Source organism: Vanessa atalanta, chromosome 22, assembly GCF_905147765.1.
Source record: "Vanessa atalanta chromosome 22, ilVanAtal1.2, whole genome shotgun sequence".
Taxonomy (NCBI): Eukaryota; Metazoa; Arthropoda; class Insecta; order Lepidoptera; family Nymphalidae; genus Vanessa; species Vanessa atalanta.
The window spans coordinates 9,654,689-9,667,779 of NC_061892.1; the positions used below are offsets into that span (position 1 = coordinate 9,654,689).

The 13,091-nt window shown below is 33.3% G+C and overlaps 1 protein-coding gene across 1 annotated transcript in view; it reads right to left on the reverse strand.

The window, feature by feature from the left end:
• Positions 1-2,226: 2,226 nt before the first annotated feature.
• LOC125072786 (retinal homeobox protein Rx1-like) overlaps positions 2,227-13,091 on the reverse strand; it is a 39,996-nt gene continuing 29,131 nt past the window's right edge. The window contains exons 3-4 of the mRNA XM_047683480.1: positions 2,698-2,857; positions 2,227-2,396 (exon numbers count right to left, since the gene is read on the reverse strand). Of these exons, the coding sequence (XP_047539436.1) occupies positions 2,227-2,396; positions 2,698-2,857 (330 nt within the window). The remainder of the gene's footprint in view (positions 2,397-2,697; positions 2,858-13,091) is intronic.

A 13,091-nucleotide genomic window follows, 5' to 3' on the forward strand; every position in this document is an offset into this window, starting at 1 on the left:
TTGACTTTGTGTTTGGTGTGCAAGAATTTGTTTGATAAATTGCGATTATTCACAGATCTGCGTCTTGTCAGCGCGTTTACAATATACGTGTAAAAAATCAAATCCTAACACACTCAAAGTTCAGGACGAAATCGTAAAACGCAAGTTAATAAATAAAAAAATTGATGGCCTCGACTGTTGAAAGTGAGCTGGTAGAGACGCTATGAGTTTACCATATGACTATTAAATCACGTAGATATTGCGTTTCTTAACTTTATAGTACTGTTTGGTACGTTATCGACCAGAAGATGTCAATCACGAACAAATCTTCGGTCTTCGGTGCAAACTGTAGGCATTTTATTAAATGATGTCAGATCTGTATCCAGACATGATGCCAGATATTGTTAAACAGTTCGGTAGATTCAGCACCAAGGCCATCCTTTGATTATGTACTGTAAACTACTAATTCACCCACAAAATAATTTATATTAGATCTTTTTATGAGTTAACCAATTCATTTAATTAAATCCCACCGCTTTTAAAACAATTTGTTGTAATTAGAGATACGTTGAAGAAAATTGAAATTTTTCAATTGAAGTTAATAAAAAAAACAGAGTGTCATTATATGAAATTACAGTACATGTCTATTGTTTGAGTCGATAGTACAGTTTCACTCATATAATTATGGCGATTTTGTAATAAATTACGAAATTATATTATGTACATTCTCTATATACAAAACTTATGTATGATTTGACAACACTATGTGGTACAAACATCAATTACAAACGAAGAGTGACAAGTCTAATATAGTATTATAATATATTTTAAAGATATATAAAATGATAAATTAAAATATTCATCACGCGATTATATTTACAAAATAATAATGATTTAAATGACATTGTGTTTATAATTTTATCGAACAAATTATTTGCAAAAGAAAACTCGACAAAGACATATAAATATTATACAGCCCGACAAGATATTCTGCATTTTAAATTACTGATGAGAGAAGAGATTGACATTTCCGATTTATACCTATTCACACACGAAGGCGCGCCCCTCCAAACTACATTGACGCCCGTGCTTACAAATATCTTAGTGTGTGTGACCGATAAGAGTAAGGTTAGCAAAAAAATACAAATTAGATTATATTTGTTTTATTTATTTTATAAAAACGCCGACAATTCACAGTAGAGGGGCGCGCCTTGGTGATTCAATAGATATATACGCCGAGCTATGTCATTAGAAAAAAAAAAAATAAGACTTTTGTCCAAAAACTGATCAAAACTAGTGTCGTTAAATTATATAATATAAACAAGATATTATATATTTTAATTATAAATAACTTAGAATAGTATTTACAGTTATTGCTTTATAATCTACTTAAGCTAGATTCAAACATCCTTCGAACATAAAAATACATATTCTTATAGTTTTCATTACCCTATATATATTCATATTTTAGATCCGGAGGTCATTTGAAACAAGTTTCATTTACTATATGGAATGTCAGTCAAAAATCTCAAACTAAAATATATAATTATGATACAATATGCTCTATTGCAGATATATAACTACCTAGTACGATCTGCGGATCTATTGCGTAAAACACAAACCTCGACTTCGAACTCGATCGTAAAATTTCAATTGATACGCGTCATTGAATACAATAACTATTTTGAAAGGACACAAAAATCTGAGTAGCCTATGAATGTCATTTCACGATCGTTGCGAGTATCGAGATACAATTTGTTTTAAATAATAACTTAGGTGACTCAAGACATAAGAAGATTTAAAGTCCACAGAAACAAAAGAGTTCATATGGTTCAGTGGACAGACCACTTGAATAATAGCCGAAGGTTCAGGCTTAAAGCCAATCATCGCTGAGCTATAACACACTAAACATTCGTCTCATCATGCGGCGGTGAAGGAAAACACCTGCATCTACCAGCGTTGGAAAAAGGCATCAGCACAGCCGTGAACAATTTACAGGTGTTACTTTTTTACTTTAACACCACTGCACGTTATTAGAAGGCTTTCTTCTAAGACTTCTTATAGATTTACCAATAAGATTAATTTTCCTTTACCGCTGATAATTTTTGATCTAGCCAGATTTTAACTCATGGGTTAAGATTTAGTTAATCAATTTTTTTTGGGAGTCCCACCGGAAATATCATGATATCCGAACTACTTATATTAATTTTTAGCTTATAAAACTGGAATGTGTCAAAGTGGAACTAACTAAACCATCTGGAGACCCTTGCTTATGCTTTCTACGTGCTCCTTTGCCTTGAGACGTAAGGCGGCAATGGACGAGGACCTCGGGTCGGGTGCTGGAGCGGGCGCGGGGGCTGCTGGCGCGGGGGGAGTCAGGTAACTCGGGTACCCCGATGGTGGATGACTTAAGAAACCTGAAATAGTAAAGACGTGTATCAGAAAATGTATTTAGTTGTATTATATTGGTTCGGCGGTAAAAATAATTCTTATTAAACGAATTCACTACTTAACAGTAAGGACATTATAATACGTTAATTTTTTAATATTTGTTATATCATGAATTATCTTACAAATATTAAATAAGGAACATTCAACTAAGACTTCGGAAATATGTATCATAACACTACCTTCAGAATTGTTTATTTAGTGGGATATAAAAATGTTTTTCTTTGGTTTTAAAAGTTAACGCTTGGATTAATTTACAAGATATATTACCTGGTAAAGCAGTGAGCAAAGGCGGTGCCAGCCACGGGTCGACTGGCAAGCCAAGACCAGATAGTCTCGGCACTGGAGCACCATACTCTGAAAGGCCGAGTCTTGCCGCTTCCATTTTCTCTTGCCGTCGCCATTTTGCACGGCGGTTTTGAAACCATACCTGGAATGGAGAAAACACTATGAGTAAAGTTTGGCTTTCAGTCTTCTATTCTGCACCTAATCTGCACATTAATATCTTCTAGCAAAGTAGCAAAAGTTAAAAATTGGTCACTGTGACCAAAAATGTGTTAGTTAAAATCTTTTAAGCAAACTATCGAAACGTCATCGCTATGTTTAAGATAATTACCTACCTATTAATTCACTAAAACAAACAAGAATCGTGAAATGAAAGCTAGCAACAGTTTTCATACAACCATAAATCGTCCCTAACCGTTAAACTTTTGATCAGCGACACCCTACGATTGCTAAACAACAGACCTAACGAGCCAAGCCGAGTTCCACCAACTTCCACATAATTGATGTGCCATCCATAATACCATTATAGTATCAAACTTCGCGTTTCAAGCAATAAAACCGAAAAAGCAACGCTTCAACGATAAATCAGGTAGAAAACACGTCACTAAACTGTTTGAGGCCAGACATAACAAAACTAACTTTGAATACTCTGAAGCATGAAACGCGAACTCAATCATATGAATGTGCCATCAGGTCTTCTACCTCCCAGGAGCTATTCACGGCAAATTAAACTTTATACAATTTAAAATACAGTTAATATTAGTTGTGATCTCGTGAGACGTACGACATAAATGCGGCGTCAAGTTGTAGTGTGAAATGATATATTTTTGGGGGTAGAAGAGCGGTAAAAGTACGGCGATCGCGTGACCGGTTCGATTTCAGTTCTGAGACAGGTTAGGGACATGCGAGGCTTGATGGCTTTCCTGTCAAACGTATTAAATTTGTTTAACATTCGACCGAAATGGGTCTCGCGGATCACGCCATAGATATGACAGTCGAGTGTAAATGCTATGAAAAAATATATCCAAGACTTTGGCAACCAACAACGAAATACATTTATTCATTTGCCTTAACAGAATTGCAAAGTGTAACTACCTAACGTTCCAGCCGCAGCTAGTAAATGTCCTAATGGGTAATGGTCTTCTTTTAATACATTAAAAATTTGGAGTGATATCGTAAAATAAGTTCCATTTTTTTTTCTTAACTGACGAAGGCTTACAGGTGAGAATTGTACAACCTCTTTTAAATATTTTGGTTTTGCTTACAGGAAATCATGCCGATCAACTAGTTTGCTTACTAATAAATAATTCATATAACGTGTTTATTCTGAAGAGAAATCATAATCGAGACCTTCATACAAATGATTAAAATGCGTGCTGTTATTGATAGTAGAAGGATAACATCAAAAGTGCTAACGATTTAATGAGTTTGGGGGCTTTTGACGAATGGTATCGGCTGGTGTACCCGCCGCTAGTCAGCGCTATGCAGACCGTTCTTAGAGAATTCAAAAATTATTTAAATTAAGTTACTCACACAAGTTTTAATCGTTATATGTTAATGTCATTGGAGCTCTTATTAAAAGACCGATTTCAATATGTATTTAAATTTGTAACAATAGCAATTAGAAATCGTTGTATACAATATGTGTAAAAATTACATAAAATTTAGGAACAGCAGGTGTACAAAGGCGATATTATTACTAAGGAAATGATTTCTTCCAGGCAACCTACTATTATGCCGCTCGCAACTCGCTGTAGTAGCCGCGGTTTGTGTACAAGATGATTAAGATTATGATATAGATATAGAAATACAGACATATATTGCTCAGATGATGGAACGGCAATTCAACACCAATCAGATCAGAATCAGTCTTTAGGTGCTTTCTGAGTCAAACTACGGACTGATCCTAAGAATATTTCTCGTATAAATCGCACATGATTTTACTGGAGTGGACGTTTGAGCTCATGAAATTTGCATTTGCAAATTAGAAATTGTAAATTGAGCTAATATAGACAACGTGCTTCGGCATCTGACAACAATAAATCTGAAAGAATAAAAAAATATATATCGGGGGAAGGTAAGATGCCTTTGATGACCTCTCCGAGCTTTGGCTTGGAAGTAATAAGCATTGAAGCGTCAAATCTTATAATTGTAGATATTTTTGTTGATATTTAAGATCACGTGTAGTGCGAATGGGTATGTTCGCCTTGTCTTTTAAGCGAATTTATATAGCTAAGAGTATATTCAGATACATAGTGTGCCCAGATTTTTCAAAGATCTGGTAATATCAAAGATGATGTTTTTACAATCATGTGTTTTACAGCGATCATAGAGACGTTAAGTAGGTTTTTAAACCTAAATTAACAATAACAAACAGAAGTAACGCCTTAATCTATAAAATTGGAATGTTAACAAATGTAAATGTTAATAATACAGCAAATGTTTATTTAATGACATTTGTGGTGACTAGTTATTAAGGTAGCATTTGCGGAACAGTAAATTGAATACCTACTTAAATTAACCGGAAAAACAAAACGAACTAATAGACAACTACATATGTTTAAAAGACAGCAAGAAAGGGATGACGACGATGATAATGATGAAATTGTAGCACATTAATGTGCGAAATAAGACACACACACACAAACAATGTTCCATAATTATGTCTACTAAGTAAAATGGAATGCCCGGTCCCCATTTATAATTCACATTTCGTAAAAATTAATAACAAAGGAAATCAAAACATTCGAAGCAATAACAGGGTTGTCACACTCGCACATCTACGGTCTGAAAGCGATGTGGCGGGCGGTTCGGAAATCTAATTATAACTCAACAAACGAACGGCAAATAGCCCTGTTTTGGTAATTAATAAAAGTAAAATTACACTCGCGAGCATGAAACGACTGGTTCCCGTTTGTTAGAAATTAATAAGTGTTCGGCGATCACGCAATGAGGGAGAGCTTACGATAGACCTCATAATAATTATGTTTGAGCAATAAAACTATAATAGGCTTGTTTATTAACTGATATGACCGTTTTTGAAATATGTGTACTGCTGGGTGTCATTGGGTCACATTGGGTGGGTGTACTGAGACCACATTGCCTTAACTATGATAGAACTATGATTCACTCTTAAATGTTTTTATTTTTATATTCTAAATGGCTGTACCCTTTAATCTTACGTTCTGAATTAGTAAAATCAGTGATTACGCTAAGTAATTTTTGAGACACATATTAACACATAAAGTAGTCTAAATTTTTTAGGTTTTGGTAGAAATGATTGAGTGGGCTCTTGTGCCCGTCTAAAAAAAATTTCATGTGTCGGATAAAATTCAACTATATCCCCCAGCCCGCAATATACACCCAAAACTTCACCTCAAGAGTAAGAAGGCCTTTGCCCAGCTGTATGAAACAAAATGGTTAAGCTTACGTAAATAGACCTGACAACAGTTCCGTTCGTAAAAAATATAAGCGATTCGGTACCGCGTGACTTGAGACAGAGTTATTAGTTTCTTGTCACTTACGCCTTAACACGATATCGCTAAATATTTGTATGATACTCAAATATATGGATAGTATAATTTGCGAGTGAATTGACTTCGACGCCTCTAAGCGATTATTTTTGGGTCATTAAAATGGCATTAATATACCTATAATTAAATTATGCCAAAAGTAAGATACAAAAAAGTGTTTCATAGAAAATTAAACTCCAAATAAACATTCAGCATAGAACTTTAAGTGATGTTGAAATAAAAATAACAAATAAGAGCATTTAGCACGCAGCGGGCATCACATCCTTACGTCCGATTGAATAAAACGTAACAATAAAACAAAATAACCGAATACGCCCGCGCCAACTGTCACGCGAAAAAAAAGAAACGTCAAAACACTAACAATGGCGCTCAAATATGACAGATGTCAGATTTGTGTTCGGAGCGGAGCGCCGTGATTGGTCGCCCGCGGTTAATTTAAATATCGAATAGTCTCTCGAGAGCACCGAATCCCAGTTTGTTATATTGGATTGGGAGTAATTGAGTTATTCAACGCTTGTACGAGGTCTTTTAATGTTAATCGAGTGACAAATTGACTTTGCTAGTAACATGTGTTGTTTCGTTGCAATAATGTTAACATAATATCCGCAAATCGAATTTTACAAACGAGCCTGTTTGGGGCCTTTTAGGACGCATTGTTTTTTGGGGGAATTACTTTTCGTTTTATCAGCCGAATGAACAAAAGAATTGACGCTTTGTAGTAGTTTTATTCGGTGTGCTTTTAAATAAAAGTCGCATTTAATTTTAATGTTGTTATTTGTTACTTGAAAGTTATATATTTTAATAAACACGCTGAACATGGTCTTTAATTAGTAATTTCTTAAATACTGAACTTTACCTTATAATTTCATTTGAGGCAAGTCTTATCAATTATTTCAGTGCGTTTTATGACCATTACGAACAAAAATTAAAAATTACAGAGTTCGTGTTAAGAATTCTGGCTCTAATTAGCCCCGCGAGGCGTGCGTGTCTGACTGTCGAGTGCCGACTGTGAGCTTGTCCGAGTGTAGACATATTTTTATACAAATATTGTACCGAGTTAAAGAACATATTTGTCATTAATATAGAGTATAAAGTTCATATCTAAAATTAAATTTGTTTTTTGTTCCAAATTTTTTATTTTATTTTTTCAGTTTAATTATATAAGATAAAAAAGGCAATGTCATACCTGTTTGACTGGCTAGTAATTTAAGTACAGCTTAGACACTGTATTTGGGGAAACATTTTATTGGAAGATTTAATCAACTGTTTATTGTATCTTAATTTAAAGCTGTTGGTTTTTTGCTATTCGGAGATGATAATATATTGTTACATTTAGTACGAAAGATTAAAGATTAGTTGTTTTTTAAGAAATAAATAATAGCTTCAAATTGTTTTTATATTGGCGCAATTTTAGACATGTTTTTAATTGTCCAAGATAGTTATAAAATTCATGTTATTTGTTGAAATCCAAAAATATTCCTATTTTCTTGTGTAGAAATCAAGTGAGTCGATAACGTTCGTTCAGGGCTTCAGATTTAGAACTTAATATTTATATAACCAATAAAATAATTGGCAGCGTCAAAAGAAACTTCACGTTTGGCATTTCTATCTGGTAATGAAAATGTCTTTAGCCAGGAAATACATAATTATAAAAAAGCGTGTAAATCACTATGGGTATGTGACGTGAAGTGAAACGGTAAGTCAATTAAACTCCCGACGCAGATACAGAAGTTCAACTTCATGAATAAGGTACTTAGTGTCATATTAATGTAATTTCAGAAAGTGAATTGATCTCAATCCACATTATTCGATAAACAGTACGCATTCCGTGCGGAAGTGTCGGTGGCACGCCCCCCCGCCACTAATCTTGCTTCCGATTTAATAATATGAAGAGCATTCGTCAAATAGACTCGCGGCGAGGCAGACGTGTCGTATTATTTGTGTAATCTTGGCGCAATTTTATGTATTATGAATTTCTGTGTTGTACGCCACCTTCTTTTATGAATGCTTTTCTCGTGATCTTGGAAAAAAGATATGCAATAAAAAAATATTAGTATGTATATGTATATTTGTGAGAATTTCAACGAACAAGTTTTGTTGATGATAAATGATTATTATTTGTTCTTATTGCTGGAAAATCATGCAAAAGTAATAACTTTTTTTTATAGTTGATCGGATGGCTAAATGGGCCACCTTATGGTAAATGACATCAGCCATTTAACTTGCTCACTCACCTTTCAAATCAGAGCACATCAATACTTTGTATTGCTGATGGAGTGGTACCCAGATGGACTTGTAATAAGCCTTAAGACCAACTTAAATGGTTACCACTTTTATATAATACTAGCTGTGCCTCGCAGTTACGCCTTAAATTAAGATTAAAAACATATATATATATATATATATATATGGCTATTTTATATAGTTTTTCGTCTACTATTAAGCTACCACTCCAATCTATCGTTATAGCGTAAAGTTATATATTCTATAACCTCAATAAACGAACTATGTATTTTATTTATTTTATTTATTTAAAAACTTTATTGACCAACAACAAAAGTTGGAACAAAAGGCGGACTTAATGCTTGAAGGCATTCTCTACCAGTCAACCTTTATTGTATAGGGTATATATTCCAATCGAAGAATGAGTAAAGATAAAAAAAGCCTTAGTTTAACATATTCCGTGTGAATCTCTGCTACCTATACTTATTATGTTGTTTGCAATGTTCTTCAAATATCATTCATTGTCAAGTAGGAGACAAATTATAAAAACAAATTAAGTACGTAAATGAAAACATCAGTGGTCAGTACGGGCTCGAACCCGCGTACCGGCTAGACTCGCCTACAGTCGACTCCTACTACAACAAATAATCTAATAAATTATTTTTGGATTCGATTGGAAAAGGGTAAAGCAACTTTTATTCGATGCAAGTACAATTGCATTCAAAAGTGTTTCATATATTGTCTGTATGTATAATGAATGGCTGCATATGTATCGTACAGTCAATGTCAATGTTAAAAAAAGAACATCCATGCGCCTAACCAAAAAGAGACGCGCCACGTTGACCGTTGTCAGTTTTTTTCAAGTAACGTTTCGTACTGCGAACGTTAGGAGCTCGACACAATCGATAACCGCTTGACGGGAGAAAAAGATAAAAAGAAATAATAAATACTGCGGGAAACAAAAAGAGACGGGACGGACTCGTTTTTTATTATATAACGTCGTGTATAGTTTTCAATTGGACTTCGAAACACTACGAATATGAATGCAATATATATTTAAAGACAATACGTATTTTTTAGTATCGGCGAATCGAAGCCATTGATTTGGTTCAACTGTTAATTTTAATTATAGCGTTCGGTCGTATCCGGCTCGTTTAATGCACTATGACATAATGTATTCTAATATAATATACTAAAATCAAATCACTATTCAGCGACGTAATTAGTTGAATATAAATGTTTTTAAATATGACAATGATCTAGTTAATTTCGAAGTGTCAGTCAGTCGTTTGCGGTTCTGATAAGTAATTTAGACTCAGTATCGAGTAGGCGGGGCAATGATGAAATGAATGACCAATGGGTGAGAAGTAATTGTGTCCGTTTGTATGTATGTGTTACTCACTCTTGATTTTAATATTTTGAAATGTAATAGTAGAGGATGTTCTAATATTTTTTTGTTAATCAAAGATCTCTAGGTTTAAAATGGGTAGGTACTTATAGATACTAAAATTATTTGTTATATAAACGGCGAGTAGATATGCGCTTAGATAATATTATATTCTTTATTGCACTAAAATATGTTACAACGATGGTACAGTAATATATGTACAGGCAAAGGTGGACTTATCTCTAAAAGAGATTTCTTCCAGTCAACCTATGGAGGTGAGTGACAGGGTGATGTAGCGGGCAAAATAGTGCAGACTGTAGTATAGAAAATATGAAAATATAAATACTTACATAAATAAAAATATAATACATAAACATACATAAAAATACAATACACATAATACATATACTACGTATATTGTTTATATATACTATATAAATACATATACATACATATTTACAAATCGATAATTATACAAGTTTAAAAGTAGAGTAAGCATAGCTTATTATAATAAAACAAAAATAGTCAATATTTTTTGGAAATATGGAAATATTATATTTTTTTTTACATACAGCATATTTGTTATATTCTTTTAATTTTAAATATATATTTTTTTAATATAGGCAAGTGTTGCATTTTTTTTACCTAAAAATAGTTTGACGTTTAGAAAGCGATCTCCAAAGTATCATTGCAAATTGCTGTTTGAAGTATGTTAAAAAGAAAATTCTCTTATACGAAAAAAAACTTCGTTTTCGCGAAACACCGAAACCCGTAACTGTAGTCTCGCCTCCATCGATCGCCTTCAATACCTCTTTATTTACTTTACAAACCCCCTCTAACGCCCAACACAAACACTGACTTCTTTCAAGAAACAAAACGGGATGCCGATACGTAAAAAGCATACGAGGAAACGAGACAGAAAACCCTCGCCATCTTAGATGCAGCCTGTGGACCAAAAGTTAGCCAATAACTCGCTTTATGCGGTAACAAAGGGGCCTATCTTCTAACCTGTATGTGTAGCAAATTGATCTTTATTGTTGAGCGTGAGAGTTTTATTTCGCTCAGGGAAGCGCGAGGTAAAATTAATAATAACGTTCGTTACGTCTTAAGGGGAGGGATGCGTGTCTTTGATGGCAGCACGGGGCCTGCATGTGATTCCTTGTAACTGTTCCCATTAATTTTGGAATTGTTTTTGATGTCAATTATATAATAAATGTTTGTAACTACATCATTACAATAACAAAGGTACTAATATATAGCTCTCTTTCTATCTTTACATGCTTAACTAAAAAAAGACGATACAATTTTAAATTATGTTTGCAATATATACATCAAGAAAGGGATATGAACATGAGTAATTCATTTTAAATAAATAGTAACTATTCAATACAATAGAACTTAGTTACATGGTCATTGCACTGCGAGAAAAATAAATCACTTCAACGTCAATTAATTTCTAGAAACAGTTATTTGAACAAGATACACTTTCTCGTAATAAACACACCTCACTGACTCATCTTTTCTAAATAAAACTCAAAAAAAGCCCAAAAAATATTATTTATGTTATATTAAGAGATAATCAAATCATTTTTTTGGGAATCAGAATTAATGTTTTAAGTTTTTTTAAGGATCGAAGATAAAAATAAGCCTCTGAGATTGCCAATAAAAACTATAATAAGTATGTAATATTTCCGTCGAGGCAACCCGTACAACGCTACAAGTATTGGAACTCGCATCAAAAGCGGGAACAAAAACATCAATCGCTCAAACTGAGTTAATCCACAACTAAATTAAGTCCTGACAAATAGCGTGATGTCCCCTTAACACGAAACCCGACAAACAATAATTGACTTTATTACAAGCGAACAAGGATACATTTTATATAAACTATCAAAACACCCTCGTCGCATTGCCAGGTGAATTTGAACTTTAATTTAACAACAATAGAAATTATAATACAATGAAATTGAATCCTCATCTCTTGATTTCTTCTATCGTTACATCATTTACTTTTACGAAATTCAATAACAGCTTAAGTACGTTTGTATTTAAAGAAAAATAAGACTTATTCCTTTGGTTTAAAAATTTAAATGTTCTGTGGTGTGTTTTACATAATAGCAAGCTGAGAAGAAGTATTTTAAGATCTTTAATATAATTTACTTAAAATTAAAAGGACGTAAATATCTGAAACGATTAGAGGAGAATAAACTTTAAAGAGGGAATGAAAATTTAATTAGAGCAGTTAAATAATAGGAGAGTTTAATGAGTGACTTAAATCAGTTATTACTACAGATAGACGCAGGTTTTTATGTTTCACATACTAACTCCTATATTTTCACCGTAATAGCGATCCATCAAACATCACTACATTGTATAAAATAAAGTCGCTTCCCACTGTCTGTCTGTCCCTATGTATGCTTAGATCTTTAAATCTACGCAACAGATTTGGGTGCGGTTTTTTTTAAAGATAGAGTGATTCAAGAGGAAGTTTTATATGTATAATACATACAAAGTGTGGTAGAGAAACGCTGATAGTTTTAGAGGTTTCGAATGTGATGATATATATATATATTTTATTTTTTTTGCGCTTATATTGCAAACGCTGCCTGATCCATACGAGATATATCAAAATAATGTACGACAGCATTTTACACCTTAAAGGGGTCTACAAAAATATCCGCGATGGTATATGTCTATCTCATAGGGATAACCTACAATAAAAAAAAAATTATCCTTTACTTTTTAAGACAAATAATAACTTTATGAAGCGATTTTAAGCAACACAATATTAATCCTAATCGAATTAAGTACCTTAAATACACTGTGCATTTAATATAGATCAATATGGCCCTGAACTGACTGAAAAAACTGTAAAAATAAAGACATTCTGTAGTATATTTAGTATCAACATTGCACCCGTGCGAAGCCAGGGTGGGGCGCTAGTTGGACATATTATCGTTTTTTTTTTATAATCCCTAATTACTCTGACTGAGACGGCCCAGTGATTGAAATAATTATATTTAACTGATGATTGCGGATTCACATCGGGCTAGCCGCGATGATCCTTTATGTGTTTATAATTTATCTCATGAAAAGAATCTACATGTGTATCCAATAATCTATCTGAAAGCAATGTGGAGATCCAAGCCATCTCCTCAAAAGGAGAGAAGGCCTTAGCCCAGTATTGGGGTAATTATAGGCTTTTAATTTTACTTTTTATTTATCGCCCTAGTCAT